The 19,241-nt window shown below is 35.1% G+C and overlaps 2 protein-coding genes across 2 annotated transcripts in view; one reads left to right on the forward strand and one right to left on the reverse strand.

Annotated features, from left to right (window-relative positions):
- The first annotated feature begins 62 nt into the window (after positions 1-62).
- LOC133199326 (UPF0561 protein C2orf68 homolog) lies at positions 63-5,799 on the forward strand. Its single transcript, XM_061335136.1, has 4 exons — positions 63-139; positions 3,363-3,475; positions 3,893-3,954; positions 5,264-5,799. The coding sequence occupies exons 1-4, from the start codon at positions 63-65 to the stop codon at positions 5,399-5,401; spliced, it is 390 nt and encodes a 129-aa protein (XP_061191120.1). The 3' UTR covers positions 5,402-5,799.
- Positions 5,800-11,007: 5,208 nt separating this feature from the next.
- Positions 11,008-19,241, reverse strand: part of LOC133199464 (piwi-like protein 1) — a 39,495-nt gene continuing 31,261 nt past the window's right edge. Inside the window, exons 18-21 of the mRNA XM_061335267.1 lie at positions 17,159-17,344; positions 16,942-17,009; positions 11,969-12,146; positions 11,008-11,769 (exon numbers count right to left, since the gene is read on the reverse strand). Of these exons, the coding sequence (XP_061191251.1) occupies positions 11,683-11,769; positions 11,969-12,146; positions 16,942-17,009; positions 17,159-17,344 (519 nt within the window). The 3' untranslated portion in view covers positions 11,008-11,682. The remainder of the gene's footprint in view (positions 11,770-11,968; positions 12,147-16,941; positions 17,010-17,158; positions 17,345-19,241) is intronic.

Here is a 19,241-nt window from a genome sequence, read left to right on the forward strand (position 1 = left end):
TTTTTCAGAAACAATATGCTTCTGAAAAATATACGAAAAAATGACGTATGACCTAAGATAAAATGGCTGCTGGCGTTCGATCAAAGCTTGATATGAAACATGGTTTTATGAAAAGTATTATACAAAATCAAGTGTCCAGGTAAAAAGTGTTATTTTTGATTCTAGATAATAGCAATGACCACTAGGAAGAACCTTCTGTCGTTAAAATATAGTCCTATGAACTCTGAACACAGCCACAGGTACTTTGGTCTTGTACTGTACGTTATTGATATGTAACAGGTCCAAAACAATCAGAACATTTAGCTACGTAGCTAAAATTACCTACCGTAGCTTTATTTACCTACCTCGGGTAGCTTTATTTAGCTGTTTCAAGGCAAGTTTTCACAATTCAGGGCTCTCTCACCACTTTTAGGGACTGGGGCCGGGGCCGTTCCAATTAGGAAAATTTTCGTCATTTTGGGGAAAATTGGGAAAACGTGGTTCCTTATCGAAGCCGAATCAGCTTACATATATAGGTGACATGCACTAATTTATACAGTTCAACACAGAATTAGTTTTTTTCACTCTCATTTGTTGGTGATTAAGTTTCATTGATTAAGATTAAAAAAAAAAATATTTTGCCATAAACATGATAAAAGAATTGGGAAATTTACACTTTGCTTTTGGGAAAAAGGTACATTTTTAGCTCACCTCGACGAAGTCGAGATGAGCTTATGCTATACCCCTGGCGTCGGCGTTAGCGTCAGCGTCCCGGTTAAAGTTTTAGGAGCAAGTTCCATTCCCAAGTAACTGTTAGCCCTACCTGGACCAAACTTGCATGGATGATGCATCTAGGGATGGACACTACCACACTTGCTTCGGATGCTGGGTCTGACCTAGATTTTCCAGATGAGTGACCAGGTTAAAGTTTTTGGAGCAGGTCCATTCCCAAGTAACTATTGGCCCTACCTGGACCAAACTTGCATGGATGATGCATCTAGGGATGGACACTACCACACTTGCTTTGGATGCTGGATCTGACCTAAATTTTCCAGATGAGTGACCAGGTTAAAGTTTTTGGAGCAGGTCCATTCCCAAGTAACTATAAGCTCTACCTTGACCAAACTTGCATGGATGATGCATCTAGGGATAGACACTACCACACTTGCTTCGGATGCTGGATCTGACCTAGATTTTCCAGATGAGTGACCAGGTTAAAGTTTTTGGAGCAGGTCCGTTCTCAGGTAAGTATAAGCCCTACCTTGACCAAACTTGCATTGATGATGCATCCAATGGATGGACACTACCACACTTGCTTTGGATGCTGGATCTGAGCTAGATTTTCCACATGTGAGACCGGGTTTAGATTTTGGAGCAGTCCCGTTCCCAAGTAACTGTAAGCCCTACCTGGACCAAACTTTCATAGATGATGCATCTAGGGATGGACACTAACCAACCTGCTTCGGATGCTGGATCTGACCTAGATTTTCAACATGAGTGAATTTTAGCCATATTTTAACCAAATTAGCATGGAGGATGTATCTAGGGATGGACACTACCAGACTTGCTTTGGATTCTGAATCTGACCTACATTATCCAGATGAGTGACCAGGGTAATTTTTTTGGTGTAGCTATGTAATATTATGGCCTGTTATGATTAAACTTGCATAGATGGTGCATCTAAGGATGAAAACTTCCAGACTTGCTTTGGATGTTGGAACTGACCAAAATTTTCTTGATTACTAAACAGGTTAAAAGTTTTTTTAGCAGGTCTATTTTCAAGTAACTACAAGTCCTACTTAAACCAAACTTGCAAGGATATTGATCTTGGGATGTTCCCTAACTAGAAAAAAAATATGATGTGAAATTTGCCTTATTTATAGATAACATTCGTCGAGGTGAGCTTCATAATCTTTGATTACCTATGTTTTGCGTTGGGAATGGGGCCGTTCAATGGCCCCAATTATAGAGAATCAAGAGCCCTGCAATTCTTCTTTTTATTTTAAAAATACAAAGAGTCTGCAAGTAAATATTCTAGGTATTATTTAAAGAGCACTCTAAAGCAGAGATAGTTTTAACATTGCTGGGTTTGAACACTTTTAAGGAAAATATGTATTTCCATTGTTTGAGTTACTGTACACCACCTTGTATGTGATGAGGCGTGGATAAGTATGATTATTTCACATTGTGCTCATGTTAACAAAAACTGGTTTTCTTTGTTATTTCACTCAAGAAGTAACTGTTAGGTCACAAATTAACTGTTGTATATAGCCCCAAAACTTTTAGAACATTCATTGCAATTGTGCAGAAAAAGACACATCTCCAAGAGTGATTTTTTCATGAATTGTTTTCAGATGAGTTCAAAGTTGAAAATTATCTCTGCATCAAAGTGCAATTTTCTGCACATTCTGGGGAAAATGCTAATTTAAGAAAGAAGTTTGATTTAGTAGCTAAATAAAGCTATTTCAGGTAGGTAATAAAGCTATGTAGGTAATTCAAGCTACATAGCTTAATCTAGTGATTGTACAGACCTGTGTTAAAAAAAGGTATGCAGGCTCAGTGATGGTGTCTGCTCCACTCGCTTGTTTAGATGGCTTGTTTTTTTAAAACGATGCTGCACCCACTGAATTTTATGCACCGGACATCTCGGAACATTGATTACTTACTGTAAAAACCTTCACATCTTGCAAATAATTCCTAAAACATGATATTTTAACACTTTTTCAAACTTTGCTTTCACATGCCTAGAACCAAGTGCAAATTCTAAAACCTGATTCAAAACAACAAATTCCGGCAATCCAGACAGTTCTAAATTCTAAATACTGACAGACCGGAGAGCTACAGTGCCACCCAAATGAAAAACTGTATATATATTGCACAAAAGATTTGCACTCTGTTCTGGATTTATCTCTCCAAAATTTTTACCTCAACGGAGATTTAAAAATATACTTCAGACCTCTATCATTAACTCTCTTACTTGACATCTGCACGAATAGCGTTGGACCAAATAGTCTTGCCACTGTACTTCTCTGGTTGTCGATCCCAGCTTTTTCAGACCAGGGAGCTTCAGAACTGCAGCTGAAGTGAATTTAAATAAATTTTCTTAATGTAAAAATGACTTTCATTAAATTTTCAATACAAACAAATTTGAAAAATATGTCATTGCATTGTCAACTGGGCATCAATTTTATTTCTTGTGCTTGCACAGGTCTTCATCTAATTTTTATATCAAAGGGGAATGACAAATTTATGGACTGTAAATGTAGACTATTCATTAATATACCAGTATGTTCATCTTTAGCATGTTTAGGGAAAAAAAAGCTTTAATTACTCAGCACTGTGGACTATTTTAATTAATCTGCATATTCTTTTTTCTCTTTTAGAGATACATATGATAAGGAAGTGAAAGCTAAACTTAATGAGAAACCAAGACATAGGCAAAGTAAAGCAAAGAAACCTGATCTTAATGTGTATATCCCACCTACAAAGTTGAAAGGTAACCGTAACTAAAATCAATACTGTAAACCAACATCTCTTAAAATTATGTGAAAATACCAAGTATCTTGTCAAAAACTAATGGCTCAATAGGCCAAGGGTTTGTGAGGAGAGAAATGTATCTGAAACACTTTCAGCCAGCAAAGTTGAGTTAAAAAATTAGTGACAGTTTTTAAAGCAAAAAATAAAAAGCAACATGTATGTGCTGAACATTAATTGTCACATTGTACTGTTGTACTTTCCAGTATGCTGAGAAATTGCTTGTTCATTGCATTGGCTTGTACATGTACTTACTTTAAAAGTAATAGGAAATGAGTATTAATGATATAAGCATGAAGTTTGGCAGTTACCAATTTATCAGCAACAGAAAAATGTTCCATCTTACTTCATCTACACTTAAGTATTCAATTCTTTTCAGAAATTTTTCTGTTGGAATTTGAAGATAAGGATGGTTCTATATACAAGACCTCTGTGTGTAAGGTATCCATTTACTTCAGCCTGATTATTTTCCTATAAATAAAGATTTTAGCTGATCTGGGCAAATGCTTATGCTGTACTGTTGGCATCCCAAGGGTAAAGTTTTTGGGGCAAGTCAAATTTCCAGGTTGTATACTCTTACCTAGACTAATCCTGCAGGTATGATACATCAATGGAGGAGTGCTTTTGTTGTGGATGCTGTGTCTGAATCTAAATTTCCTAGATACGTGTAACTGACCAGCTTAAAATCTTCAGAGCAGGTAAAATAATTCTACCTAGACCAGACTTGCATGGGTAATTCCTCAAAGATGCATACAATCAGATTTGCTTCAGATGCTGTAACTGACCTATATTTTCTACACAAAGACCAGGTTCAAGTTTTTGGAACAGGTCCATCAGCATTCTGACTTAGATACTTATGTTGACCATATTTGCATTGTTATCGATAATGCATCTAGGGATATATGCTAATAAGTGTCTTATTTTCAAGGCAAAAGTTTTAGGAGCAGATTGTTAAATATATGTCTACCTGCATCAAACATTTATGAATAATACTTCCAAGGATGCATTCTAGCTTCTCTAGATTATTATGTTCTAGGGATGTCTTATTGGTCAATACCAATATTTGATAATCAGATTTTCTGATCAAGTACCTGAGTACTTGTTAAAAATGTATATACAATTTAAGTTTGTTAATTTTATTGGAACCAATTAAGCCCCCATCAATGATTTTTTAAATTCATATACATACTAATAATGGAAGAAACCTCAAGCCCAATGAAAATAACTTTATAGTACATATATTAAATAAATACAAAAAATATCAATTACTATACACATAATTATAAATGGAGTATTAACTGGTGTAAGTGATGATAATTACTGTATATAAGTGGACAAATGAATACTCAGTATTTTATTTATATTATTGAAGTTTTTAACAAATACATGTACTCTGAAATATAAAAAAATTACACCTGTGTAACAGAGTACTGATTTTAGTATTCCATACTTGAATAAATGCCTGGTTAACAGTGTACTCTTTGACATCCTTGTTATATGCATGTGTTGGCCTTTAAATGGAGAATATTTAAGAAATTTATGCATTACCAATAATCATCTTGAACATTTATTTTGTATAAAACTTTGTTCACTTATAGTTTACAATTGTATAGGTAAGCTTCTTCAATTTTTCATATATCATCCAATATTTACTGGTAAACAGAGCAGTAATTTTAACTTTTATTGTAAAAGTGAATAGCTCTTCATTTTAATTCTCAAATATTAACCGATTTGGTATATATCACAACAGAATGACAGTGCAAGTGCCATAGCCCAGAAAATCGGAGAGGAGAGGGACTTACCCGCTGACTACATAACAGCATTAGAAGAACGACTGGACCATGAAATATCCATCCGTGAAAGTCACGAGTCTGACTCAAACAGCTGATTGTTCAACAACCAGTCATTATTGGCTAGCGATGCCTTCCTTCTGAAGCCTTGTGTGGCATTAGACATTCCAAGATTTAGCTACGTGGATGTGTGGTAGCATTGATTCTACAAAATGCGGAAGACTAAAGACTGAAAATTAAAAATTCAGTCATCAAGATATTTTACAAAAGGAGAAAAATGCTTTGAAATTTCAACTAAATGTTCAGGACAGAGACTAATGTAACCTTAGCTTTTCCCCTGCATCTCAGTTGTATATTATGTTAGTGTTACATGTGACTAGCTTTCTTGATAAAAACTGATTTTCAGTGAATGTTTGTTGTTTGGTTTTAGCAAAAATGGGCAGCAGGCCAGACTATCCTTTACTTTTTATTTGATAGTAAATATTCTCAACATTTGGTTGTTTTGTTTTGTTTGTTTTTTTGCCCTTAGTTTGTTTGAAATATAATTTGATACAAGATATTTAGCAGGGCCATTACAATCTGTGCTTAAAACTTATTTCTCATATGACTACAAAGATATGTTTTGACCTACATGGTTCACTTATAGCTGCAGGTCAAAATAAATATGGTTAAAGTAATTAATACTAATTTGATATTGAATAAAATATACAATTATGGACTCTTTTTGGTGGTGAATATATATATATTATTATAACAGTAACTTGATCCGAAGAGCCGTATCACGTCAAGTTGACAGGCGCGGATCATCAGATCAAACGAGACGCGAAGCGTCGAGTTTGATCTGATGATCCGCGCCTGTCAACGAGACGTGATACGGCTCTTCGGATCAAGTTACTGTTATAATGATAAATTTATTATGTACCCCTTTACAACTAGCAAAATGTAATAAAAGGTAACTTTTTGGATAAATTACATAACTTTTATACATTAAACAAACCATTTTTTCAAGGAACTTTTTGAAGCGCGAGAATAAAAACGTCATTTATCTGTGTACTACGTCATCAGTTTCAGAGAGGGGTGATATGGATTCAGAAATCCACAGTGTGGTGATCCGGAACGTCGGATCACACCGTCATAAATTGCATAAATTCAACAGTAAAACTGAGTGACAAACAGTTGGGTATATAATAAGGTTTGTTATTCACCAGAATAATATCAATATTAACCGAGGCAAAGCCTGTCCGAGTAAGAGTCTAAAGAATAAACATAATGATTAGTGTTTTAATGTTTTATTAGGCTGTAGCATTGTTCATCATTCATAAAAAATACAAAGCCGCAGATGGGCATTTGTATAAACTCTTTTAAACACAGCCTTTTGAGAAATATATGATGTAATACATGTATCGGTGCTAATTAATAATTACACCATAGGAAATGCACATCAAACATTATGAATGGAAAAATCATTGAAATCTTTATAACAAGGTTGATATATTTTTCTTCCTTGGACTCAACTGTTTATAATAATTGAATGGTATTTGACAGGCGTATCATATGCTGCAATTTTTTTGATTACATAAAGGCACTCGTAGTATTTTAGTCTAATTGAAAATTACTTTGCAGAGACCTCTGGGTAAAGGGGAGAAAATATGTTCCATGTGATGATCCAGACTCGGCTAAGGGGAACTATTTGCTATGCACAAGGATTTTACAGACACCTATGCTGACATTTTTTTTTAAATCAAAAAAACTTTGATCAAGGTCACTGTATACCTTTCACTTAAAGGCACTCTGTTGGTGAATAAGACAAAATGAGCCAAGGGGAAGATTTTGTATGAATAGTTTACATAGGTAAACTTAAGAGAATAAATTACTAAAATTCAATCCACTAACTGCATATTTAGGTGAATTAACAATTTACTTATTATCAGGTTTTAGTGTATTTTGACTAAATATCTTCACCTCCATCTTCAATAATGTTCCGAGTTGGGGATTAAAAAAACAAGAAAAATATAATCAACAATTTATTACATCTTTGAGTACACTAAAAAATGAAAACACTAATTGCATCATAGTCTTTATGCAATATAAATGAGTTCTGACAAATGACAAAAATCATAGCGCTTTACATGATTTTTTTAAAGGTGATATGCTCACAACTAAATCTTCAGCAACTTTTCTAAATTAAATGAATAATGCCCCTATTAATTATTATTTGCCTACATACATTTAATAGTTCTTGTGAATACAATAGTAAAAGAACTGTTTAACAACTGAGGTATTGAATTTCCTCCAACATAAAATTGCTTATCTTTGAAAGAATTAATCTACAGTAAAACATCCATATATCCATAAACATTGTCCTAAAAATTGAATACTTTGTCCAATTTTTTTAAAAAGATCCTTCAAACTGAATATACTATCAAGTATGCTGTCAACTTCATTAGGCAAAAGATAAAGAGAACCCTTTGTGCTGCAGAAAAGTTTATGAGAACAGATTCACCAACCTCCATCTGAACTACACAGCTTGTTTTAATAAGCTGCCATGACTAGATTTAAAACTGCATTATTACAATGTACAAGTGTATATAAATTTTGAAAATGGTAAAGCCAAAGCAATATAAATTGGTTGGGTAGAGCAATGAATTTGAATGTGGATGAATCTTATGGCTTGTACATGTACACTGTATCAGCCCATGGAATTTTAGAAATAAATGCTCAGTTGATGGCCATTTAGATGTACATGTATTCATCAACTCGATAAATATGCTTTCCATGCACTATATTCCAGTGATTCAAATAGACATACTTACTCAACTTCTTACAGAGATCTGAAAGAATACATTCTGAAGTTAATGTGAAGTATCCACATTCATTCTTTTTGAGAAAATCAACCACATTTTATACTTATGTTTGAATTGGACTAAATATAAGTTTAGAATAACTTCATTTGGTGTTGGATGTATCTTACGATACTAAAGCACCTAACTTAGGCTTGCCCTTTTGAAGTGTTCATTTGACTCTGCCATACCAGTTTACTTTGCTTTCAAGGTACATCAAAATTATACAAATATGTCTAAATGACAAAATAAAGCAATGTACAGTGAAGTATGAATATACATTAAACATTCTCACCAGCAGTAAGTATGGTTAACAATGGTTGCTTTCAGCAAACATTTGTAAGTGGAGTGCTTGAGATTATGCATACAAACAAGAGGCCCATGGGCCACAACGCTCACCTTAGTAACTTTGGCCTCGCTGTTTTTCACCTGATTCCCCTCCCCCCCCCCTTTTTGAAGTACCTATTGGGGCCTGGGGGTCAAGATTTGGACAATTTAGAATCTACACTACCCCAGGATGCTTCCACATAAGTTTCAGTTTTTCTGGCCCAGTGGTTCTCGAGAAGAAGACTTTTAAAGATTTTTTCTACATATTTCAATGTAAAACTTGGATTCCCTATTGTGGCCCCGCCCTACCCCCAGGGGTCAAGATTTGAACAATTTAGAATCTACACTATCCCAGGATGCTTCCACTTAAGATTCAGCTTTTCTGGCCCAGTGATTCTTAGGAAGAAGATTTTTTAATGACCCCACCTATTTTTGTCTTTTCTTGATTATCTCCCATTGGAAGGGGGCTTGGCCCTTCATTTTAACAATTTAAACTTCCCTTTACCCAAGGATGCTTTGTACCAAGTTTGGTTAAAATTGGCCCTATGGTTCTTAAGAAGAAGTTGAAAATGTGAAAAGTTTACAGATGGACAGACAGACAGACAGCTAGACGGATGTATGGACAACGGGTGATCAGAAAAGCTTACTTGAGCTTTCAGCTCAGGTGAGCTAAAAATAAACAGAAATATACATTTGAATAAAAAGACATTTGAGAAGAAGACTGGGAGAAATATATGCATAATTAGCTTCTTCTTTTTTTTTTTTTTTTAAAAAAAAACAAGAGGCCCATGGGCCACATCGCTCACCTGAGTAACTTTGGCCATGCTGTTCATTACCAGACTTCCCCCCTTGTAATACCTATTGTGGCCCCATCCTACCCCCAGGGGCCATGATTTGAACAATTTAGAATCTACACTACCCCAGGATGCTTCCACATAAGTTTCAGTTTTTCTGGTCCAGTGGTTCTTGAGAAGATTTTTAAAGATTTTTCCTATATATTTCAATGTAAAACTTGGGATTCCCTATTGTGCCCCCCCCCCCATCCCCGGGGTCATGATTTGAACAATTTAGAGTGTACACTACCCCAGGATGCTTCCACATAAGTTTCAGCTTTTCTGGCTCAGTGGTTCTTGAAAAGAAGATTTTTAAAGATTTTTCCTTTATATTTCAATGTAAAACTTGGATTCCCTACTGTGGCCCCGCCCTACCCCCGTGGGTCATGATTTGAACAATTTAGAATCTACACTACCCCAGGATGCTTCCACATAAGTTTCAGCTTTTCTGGCCCAGTGGTTCTTGAGAAAAAGATGTTTAAAGATTTTTCCTATATATTTCAATGTAAAACTTGGATTCCCTATTGTGGCCTTGCCCTACCCCCGGGGGTCATGATTTTAACAATTTAGAATCTACACTACCCCAGGATGCTTCCACATAAGTTTCAGTTTTTCTGGCTAAGTGGTTCTTGAGAAGAAGATTTTTAAAGATTTTTCCTATATATTTAAATGTAAAACTTGGATTCCCTATTGTGGTCCCGCCCTACCCCTGGGGGTCATGATTTTAACAATTTAGAATCTACACTACCCAAGGATGCTTCCACATAAGTTTCAGCTTTTTTGGCTCAGTGGTTCTTGAGAAGAAGATTTTTAAAGATTTTTCCTATAAATTTAAATGTAAAACTTGGATTCCCTATTGTGGCCCCGCCCTACCCCTGGGGGTCATGATTTGAACAATTTAGAATCTACACTACCCAAGGATGCTTCCACATAAGTTTCAGCTTTTTTGGCTCAGTGGTTCTTGAGAAGAAGATTTTTAAAGATTTTTCCTATATATTTCAATGTAAAACTTGGATTCCCTATTGTGGCCCCGCCCTACCCCCGGGGGTCATGATTTTAACAATTTAGAATCTACATTACCCCAGGATGCTTCCACATAAGTTTCAGCTTTTCTGGCCCAGTGGTTCTTGAGAAGATTTTTAAAGATTTTTCCTATATATTTCAATGTAAAACTTGTATTTCCTATTGTGGCCCCGCCCTATCCCCGGGGGTCATGATTTGAACAATAGAATCTACACTACCCCAGGATGCTTCCACATAAGTTTCAGCTTTTCTGGCCCAGTGGTTCTTGAGAAGAAGATTTTTAAAGATTTTTCCTATATATTTCAATGTAAAACTTGTATTCCCTACTGTGGCCCCGCCCTACCCCCAGGGGTCATGATTTGAACAATTTAGAATCTACAATACCCCAGGATGCTTCCATATAAGTTTCAGCTTTACTGGCCCTGTGGTTCTTGAGAAGAAGATTTTTTAATGACCCCACCCTATTTTTGTCTTCTCTTGATTATCTCCCCTTGTGAGGGGACTTGGCCCTTCATTTTAACAATTTGAATTCCCCTTCACCCAAGGACGCTTTGTACTAAGTTTGGTCAAAATTGGCCCAGTGGTTCTTGAGAAGAAGTCAAAAATGTGAAAAGTTTACAGACGGACGACGGACAAAATGTGATCAGAAAAGCTCACTTGAGCCTTCGGCTCAGGTGAACTAAAAAAAGAACATTGCAAGTTGTTCAATTGTTACAGCCAGACCTTGTTATCTTGAGCTTGACAAGATCATTATAACAAAAGGTTTGAAAATGGAGGTTACAATATATAAATAAAAAAATAGTGAATGGATGGGCCTTCCAAATCACTTTAACATATCCATGGTATTCCAGTGTCAATGTCTGAAGTTCAATTTACTTTATTCTAGGATGAAAACATTGGGTTTAGAAAGTAGTGTACATAATGAAGATCAAATCTAGGAAAACATATGCTAGCAAATCGATGTACATAGTATTCTTTTCACAACCTATTATATTTTCTTTAATAAACAGTATAAGAAAATATAATTAAAATACATGTATCCACACAATAATATTTAAAAAAAGTTACTGGCAGTGCTGCAAGGGACTTTACCTAGAGCTTTAAAAAAAAACAAGAACAAACACATTACAATGTCTATGTAAAAGCTAGGTTCTAAAAGTATCCTTTACAAAATAACACAGACAGGAACTGCCATTAAGGAACCATGTAAACAAATAGCTTTCACTATTTTTCACCTAACTAATGTACCTTCAGCTACTTTGCTGAAACAAAAGAAAACAAAATTCAGACACTGATATCATCTAAATTGCTGCCTTTTCTTAAGCCTCCCTGAATCTTGATGGAAGTACATGTAATTTACAAGAAGAACAATCTGTCTGACAGTTCAGCACTGGGTTCTTTATGGATGTTCTGTCCCACCAGATAGGCCAGCTTGTGGGCATACTGAAAAAGAAATGAGACCTTCATATCAGGTACAACATTGATTGGACATTGACTGGATTGGAAGAACTTGAAAGACAAACCATGTTTTCAATTTTCTCAGCTATTATCAATATCTACAAGTAATACAGAATTTTTTGCATTCTGTGTACTGAATAACACAATTTCATACAATCATAAAACAGTGTACATGTATGTATACCTGACATGGAGCAGGTACTCGGACAGTACCAGGCCAGTTGTAGTACAGATGTGTCATTTTGTAAGAAAGCCTCTGAAGATGATCGGGTTTCATCCCAATACTGTCATGAACACAGATGTAGTGAGTGGGGGAGACAGTGCCTTGTCTCACATGCTGAGACACAATAAAGAAGTCATACCTACAAAATGATAAAACCTTCATGTACATAGACTATTAGCTAATTTTCTTCATGAGCCATGTTAAAGGGTAAAAAGCCTATAATATTTTGTCTTCATTACAAATCCATTTATTTTGATAAGTTACTTACATGTTAATTTTCATTTTCAAATCGCTAATTTCACTACATTCACTTACACCTATTACAATGCCATAAATTATCAAAAAATTAACTAGTGGCCCATGGGCCACAATGCTCACCTGAGACACTACAGCCCTGCTGTTCATCATCAGCAGATTTTTTTCATCCTAAATATTCTAAAACTTTGATCACCTACTGTAGCCCTACCCAACCCCTGGGTTCATGATTTGAACAAACGTTAATTTACACTACCTGGGGAGGCCATATCAGTATGACTAATCATGTCATTGTTGTTCTAGAGAAGATTTTTAAAGATTTTTTTTTTCTTCTATATTCCTATATAAATTTTGGTCATCCAATTTGATCCTATCCTAACTCAGGGGTCATGATTTGAACGAACATTAATCTATACTACCTGAGGATGCTTCCATATCATTACGACTAATCATGCCATTGCTTTTTCTGAGAAAAAGATTTTTAAAGATTTTTCCTCTCTTTTCCTGTGTAATAAAGCTTTCATTTAAGTTTCAACTCTTCTGGCCTAGTGGTTCTTAAGAAGAGGTGTTATAAAGATTTTTCCTTTTACATTCCTATGTAAAAATTATATTCCCTATTGCGGCTCCATCCCCATGACTCGAGAGTTACGATATAAACAAATTAGAATCTACACTATGTAATGATGCTTTCTAGACCAGTGTTTCTTGAGAAGAAGATTTTTGAAAGCTGTCATAAAAATTTTCACTAATTCTTAGTTTTCTCCCCCTTAAGGTAGTCCAATCCTCAGGTTCTGAAAATCAGCTTTTAAGTAATTGAAAATGCTCACAAAAATGTCTCTGATTTCACATAATGATGTGAAGTTAGTTACCCATGGATTTTCTTCAAAGTTCATCATTATAGTTAATCATATTATCAAACTTAATCTGAAATATATTTTCAGGAAATGTGAATAAAACACCAGCTATGCATTTTCTAATTGAAAATTGATCAACAAGTATAATTTAGGATAGAAAAATATAGGTGTCCAGGCATTTGGAGAAAACTGTATCTTTTTTATGCTTATACAGTATTTTAGTTCCTCTTTTTACTTCAATTGTGGTATAATACACAGTGTAACAAGAGGCCCATGGGCCTTGAATCGCTCTTCTGATAAACTGTACAACCTATCACTTCTATTTGAAGCCTCGAAGTATCCTGTATATTTAGATAAACCCTTGAAATTCCAATTCACACTCTGAGAACCCAAGATGATTCTAAGCCAATTAGTACCTGAGAGTTGGTCATGGTGACCTACTTATCACTTGTCATTCTCTGAAGACCCATCAACTAAGTTTGATGATTCTAAGCCAATTAATACCTAAAATATTTTTTAAAATTATAACCATAAAATTTTATAAGTAGGTCAAAGTGACCTACTTTTCAATTGTTTTACTCCAAGGACCCAAGATGCAAAAGTTTGATGATTCTAAGCCAATTAGTAACTGTAATATTTAATTAAAGCCATAAATTTTCAAAAGTAGGTCACCGTGACCTACTTTTCAGTTGCTGTACTCCGAGGACCAAAGATACATCAACTGACAAAGTTTGATGATTCTAGCCAATAAGTACCCAAAATATTTAATTACAGCCATAAATTTTCAAAAGTAGGTCACGGTGACCTACTTTTCAGTCAACCTACTCCGAGGACCAAAGATGCATCAACTGACAAATTTTGACGACTCTAAGCCAAATAATTCCTGAAAAAATATTAAATACAGCCATAAAATTTCAAAAGTAGGTCACGGTGACCTACTTTTCAGTTGTTGTACTCCGAGGACCCAAGACGCATCAACTGACAAAGTTTAAAGATTCTAAGCCAATTAGTACCCGAAATATTTGACTAAAGCCATAAATTTTCATAAGTAGGTCACCGTGACCTACTTTTCAGTTGTTGTACTCCGAGGACCCATGACGCTTAAACTGACAAAGTTTTATGATTCTAAGCCAATTAGTACCCAAAATATTTTACTAAAGCCATAAATTTTCCGAAAGTATTTCATGGTGACCTACTTTTTAGTCGACCTACTCCGAAAACCCATGAGGCATCAACTGACAAAGTTTGATGATTCTAAGCCAATTAGTACCTGAAATATTTAATTAAAGCCATAAATTTTCAAAAGTAGGTCACGGTGACCTACTTTTTAGTCGACCTACTCTGAAGACCCAAAATGCATCAACTGACAAAGTTTGATGATTCTAAGCCAATTAGTACCCAAAATATTTAATTAAAGCCATAAATTTTCAAAAGTAGGTCACGGTGACCTACTTTTTAGTCGACCTACTCCGAAGACCCATGAGGCATCAACTGACAAAGTTTGATGATTCTAAGCCAATTAGTACCCGGAATATTTAATTAAAGCCATAAATTTTCAAAAGTAGGTCACGGTGACCTACTTTTTAGTCGACCTACTCTGAAGACCCAAGATGCATCAACTGACAAAGTTTGATGATTCTAAGCCAATTAGTACCCAAAATATTTAATTAACGCCATAAATTTTCAAAAGTAGGTCACTGTGACCTACTTTTTAGTCGACCTACTCCGAAGACCCAAGATGCATCAACTGACAAAGTTTTATGATTCTAAGCCAATTAGTACCTGAAATATTTAATTATAGTCATATAAATTGAAAAGTAGGTCACAGTGACCTACTTTTCAGTTGACCTTTTTTGAGGACCCAAGATGCATCAACTTGCAAAGTTTTATTATCATAGGACTTAAAATGTCCAAATTATGCCTCTAAAACGCTTTGAAATCGAATGCCTGCAAAGTTCAAAAAGTAGGTCACTGTGACCTACTTTTAAATAAATATGTTTTATGGCCCCAAGATGCATCATCTTACAAGATTTAATGATTCTAAGCCTCCCCGTATTCGAATTAATGACCTTAATTGTTTTAAAAAAGATTAGCCATAAAATTCAAAAAGTAGGTCAAGTTTTTAGTTGACGTACTTTGAGGACCCAAGATGCATCAACTGACAAAGTTTGATGATCATAGGCCTTAAATTGTTCAAAATATGCCTCTAAATCATTTTGAAAAAGAATGGCCGCAAAATTTAAAAAGTAGGTCACCGTGACCTACTTTTGAGTCAACATGATATGAGGTCCTTAGATGCACCAACTGACAAGATTTGATGGTCCTAGTCCTTATAGTAAGCAAAATATCAACATTTTAATAAAATGTAATTTTTGGTCAACTTTGAAGTGACCTTGAGACCACGCCCTTTGCCCCAGGGTAAATCCCCGTGCAAATTTTAATCTACAACATATCCTCATCCTTTTGTGTAAGTTTGGTGATAATCTGCCCAGTGGTTCTTGAGAAGAAGATTTTTTAGCAACCAGTACTTTTGTTTCTATTTTCCTAATTATCTCCCCTTGTTAAAGGGTCACAACCCCAGTTTTAGTATAAAAGGGAGCCCTTGGGCCAAGGATACCCTGTGACAAATTTGACAATAATTGGCCAAGGGGTTCTTGAGTTATGGCCCATATTCTAAAAAGTTTACGCACACCGCACAAATGGCCATAGCATTAGCTCTTTGAGCCTTTGGCTCAGAAGAGCTAAAAAGCTTGTGCTATCATTGCTAGACATCACATATCACATCTAATTTCATACCATACTAATAAGCAGTCGCAACTAATGCTAGACTAAAGGAAATTCAATTTCTCTGAAAATGAATTCATTTTTTTTTCTTTTGTGGGATACAAATGTCAACTTTTTACAAGACCATTTCTAAGACTTCAAAGAACCTTGAATCATATTAAGATGCATAAAATGAAAATTGTTGCACGAAAAGTTATCAATTTCAAGCTTCATTTTGAGACTTTTAAAATAAAATAATAAATTTAAGAGTTATCCTTCCTGCCTGAGGATTGGATATCCTTAATTAAGAGGATATGGCACTTCATTTGAACAAACATGAATCCCCTTCACACAAGGATGCTTTGTGGTAAGTCTGGTGGAAATTGGCCCAGTGGTTGTTGAAAAGAAGTTGAAAATGTGAAAAGTTTATAGACAGACGCCCAACAAAATGTGACCAGCAAGGCTCACATGAGCTTTCAGCTTGGGTGAGATAAAAATTATAAATTGTACTATAAAAATTAAGGATTTTTACTTGTAAGGATGCAATTGAATTTATTTGATACCACAAATCAGTGAGTGTATTTCAAAGTTACTGATCTATGACAATATACATGTACTAATCTCTGTTTGGGATGTTTCTTGACTAAAAGGTCTATGGAATTAAGAGTTTACATGAACAATGATGATAACATATAAATCATTCTTTTAATAGCAGTGGTGCCATTTTACTTTAATATGGATATGTGATCTGATGTCTGCATTGCAGATAACCCAGGATCCTACCAAATTATCATTAGTTGCATATTCAACAATTACTTCAATTTGTAAACAAATTTTGTCAACAATGAAACCTATGGGTATAGGGTAAGATTTGAAATTAGCACACCTGACATTAACAACTCTGAGAGTTTTAAATGTCATCATAAGCCAAAGGTTTATGAGTACAATGGCCCATCAGAAACTCTTGCCTAAAGAAGGGAAATCTTATGAACCACTTTTACAAAATACTGTGCACACGTTATGTTCAACAGAAAGAAGAAGAATATATAAAATAATTCTTACTTATCTCTTCTAGTTATTGTGTGATCAACAATGGTGCCAGGTGGTGGATTGTCAAAGTTCCTGTCACCCTGTAACAGAAATGATGAATTCTATACTGATCCAATTTTACTTCAGACATATCCTAATTCTATATACCAAATGTACATGTAGAACTGAATACTTGCAGGAGGGGTATACTTCTGCATTAGTTTCTTGAGTACTGGAATGGAGCTGATACCTTCAGGAAAATCCTGGCATTAATCCTCTTCTGTACAATGACCACTGAAAGCTTGGGAGTATACTCTCCTCCAAAGTTTCCAAAACACTGCTGTAGCTGCTGAATCTCATGGTCAATATACTTCAGATCTCCATCCCCAACACCATCACGGAAGACAACAATCTTCTCTGGGAAGACATGGTTAATCTGGAATATCCAAATACACTCTGGAGTGAAGTTCAGCTATATTTAAAAAATTTAACAAGAAGTCTGTGAGCCAATGCTCACTAATAATACCCCAACTCTGATGTGAATACACAAGTTTAGTTATGGACAGACACATTGATAATCAGGAAATTGACATCAGATTTGTACAAAAATGAATCCCAACAAATGGCATGTCTAAACAAAGAGAATGTTAAAATTTCAAGCATCTGCGATGAGTAGTCAGTGAGAAAACTGCCACCCAAATTTGTTATGCTCGATACAGACAGATGCACAGATAAACAGGAAGTTGACACCAAATTTGTACAAAAATGATTCCCACCATATGGCATGCCTAAACAAAGGGTGTGCCAAAATCTCAAGCATCTGTGATGAGTAGTTCTCAAGCATCTGTGATGAGTAGTTGCTTAGAAAACTGTCACCCAAATTTGTTATGTATGCTATTGACAGATGCACAGATCAACAGGAAGTTGACATCAGATTTCTACAAAAATGAATCCCACCATATGAACGGGGGTATAATAAATAGAAACTGTTTTCAACAATGGGATCAATATGAACAAATGAAGAAAATCTCATTTTATGTTAATCAATGAATTTATAAGAGGCCCATGGGCCTTGAATTGCTCTTCTGATAAACTGTACAACCTATCACTTCTATTTGAAGCCTCTAAGTATCCTGTATGTTTAGATAAACCCTTGAAATTCCAATTCACACTCTGAGAACCCAAGATGATTCTAAGCCAATTAATACCTGAGAGTTGGTCATGGTGTCCTACTTATCACTTGTCATTCTCTGAGGACCCATCAACTAAGTTTGATGATTCTAAGCCAATTAATACCTAAAATATTTTTTAAAATTATAACCATAAAATTTTATAAGTAGGTCACGGTGACCTACTTTTCAGTTGTTGTACTCCAAGGACCCAAGATGCATCAACTGACAAAGTTGGATGATTCTAAGCCAATTAGTACCCAAAATATTTAATTAAAGCCATAAATTTTCAAAAGTAGGTCACAGTGACCTACTTTTCAGTTGTTCCACTCTGAGGACCCAAGATACATCGACTGACAAAGTTTGATGATTCTAAGCCAATTAGTACCCAAAATATTTAATTAAAGCCATAAATTTTCAAAAGTAGGTCACAGTGACCTACTTTTTAGTCGACCTACTCCGAAGACCCAAGATGCATCAACTGACAAAGGTCGATGATTTTAAGCCAATCAGTACCTGAAATATTTAATTATAGTCATATAAATTCAAAAGTAGGTCACAGGAACCTACTTTTCAGTTGACCTTTTTTGAGGACCCAAGATGCATCAACTTACAAAGTTTTATGATCATAGGCCTTAAAATGTCCAAATAATGCCTCTTAAATGCTTTGAAATCGAATGCCTGTTAAGTACAAAAAGTAGGTCACAGTGACCTACTTTTTAATAAATATGTTTTATGGCCCAAAGATGCATCATCTTACAAGATTTAATGATTCTAAACCTCTCAGTATTCAAATTAATGACAACTGTTTTGAAAAAATTTAGCCATAAATCCTTTGGCTCAGGTGACCTAAAAATGCAAGAAGAATCTGTGAACTGCAAAGGAAATGCGTTGTGAAAACGTAATCTTAATGGAGACATATCTGTAAAAAATTTTCAATTATTTCCTCCACAAAACAATTTTGTTTCTGTCTGGGATGTTGATCACCAAATTATTTGAGATATTACAAGTTTATGCTCTTCTTGTAGCAAGTACCAGGTAGTAGCTAAGAAAAGTTTCGATCCAATTGGTAATTAAAACAAGAAGTCTGTGAGCCAATGCTCACTAATAATACCCCCGCTCTGATGTGAATACACAAGTTCGGTTATAGACAAAGACAGTGAT

This window comes from Saccostrea echinata, unplaced genomic scaffold (genome assembly GCF_033153115.1).
Source record: "Saccostrea echinata isolate AGI-Se365-2 ecotype Australia unplaced genomic scaffold, CSIRO_AGI_Sech_v1 ptg000034l, whole genome shotgun sequence".
Lineage (NCBI taxonomy): Eukaryota > Metazoa > Mollusca > Bivalvia > Ostreida > Ostreidae > Saccostrea > Saccostrea echinata.

Coding starts and splice junctions, on each gene's coding strand:
- LOC133199326 (XM_061335136.1), top strand. CDS start 63: ATGGCTGCTGGCGTTCGATCAAAGCTTGATATGAAACATGGTTTTATG. Junction 140..3,362: donor ATACAAAATCAAGTGTCCAG/GTAAAAAGTGTT, acceptor TTTCTCTTTTAG/AGATACATATGATAAGGAAG. Junction 3,955..5,263: donor ACAAGACCTCTGTGTGTAAG/GTATCCATTTAC, acceptor ATATCACAACAG/AATGACAGTGCAAGTGCCAT.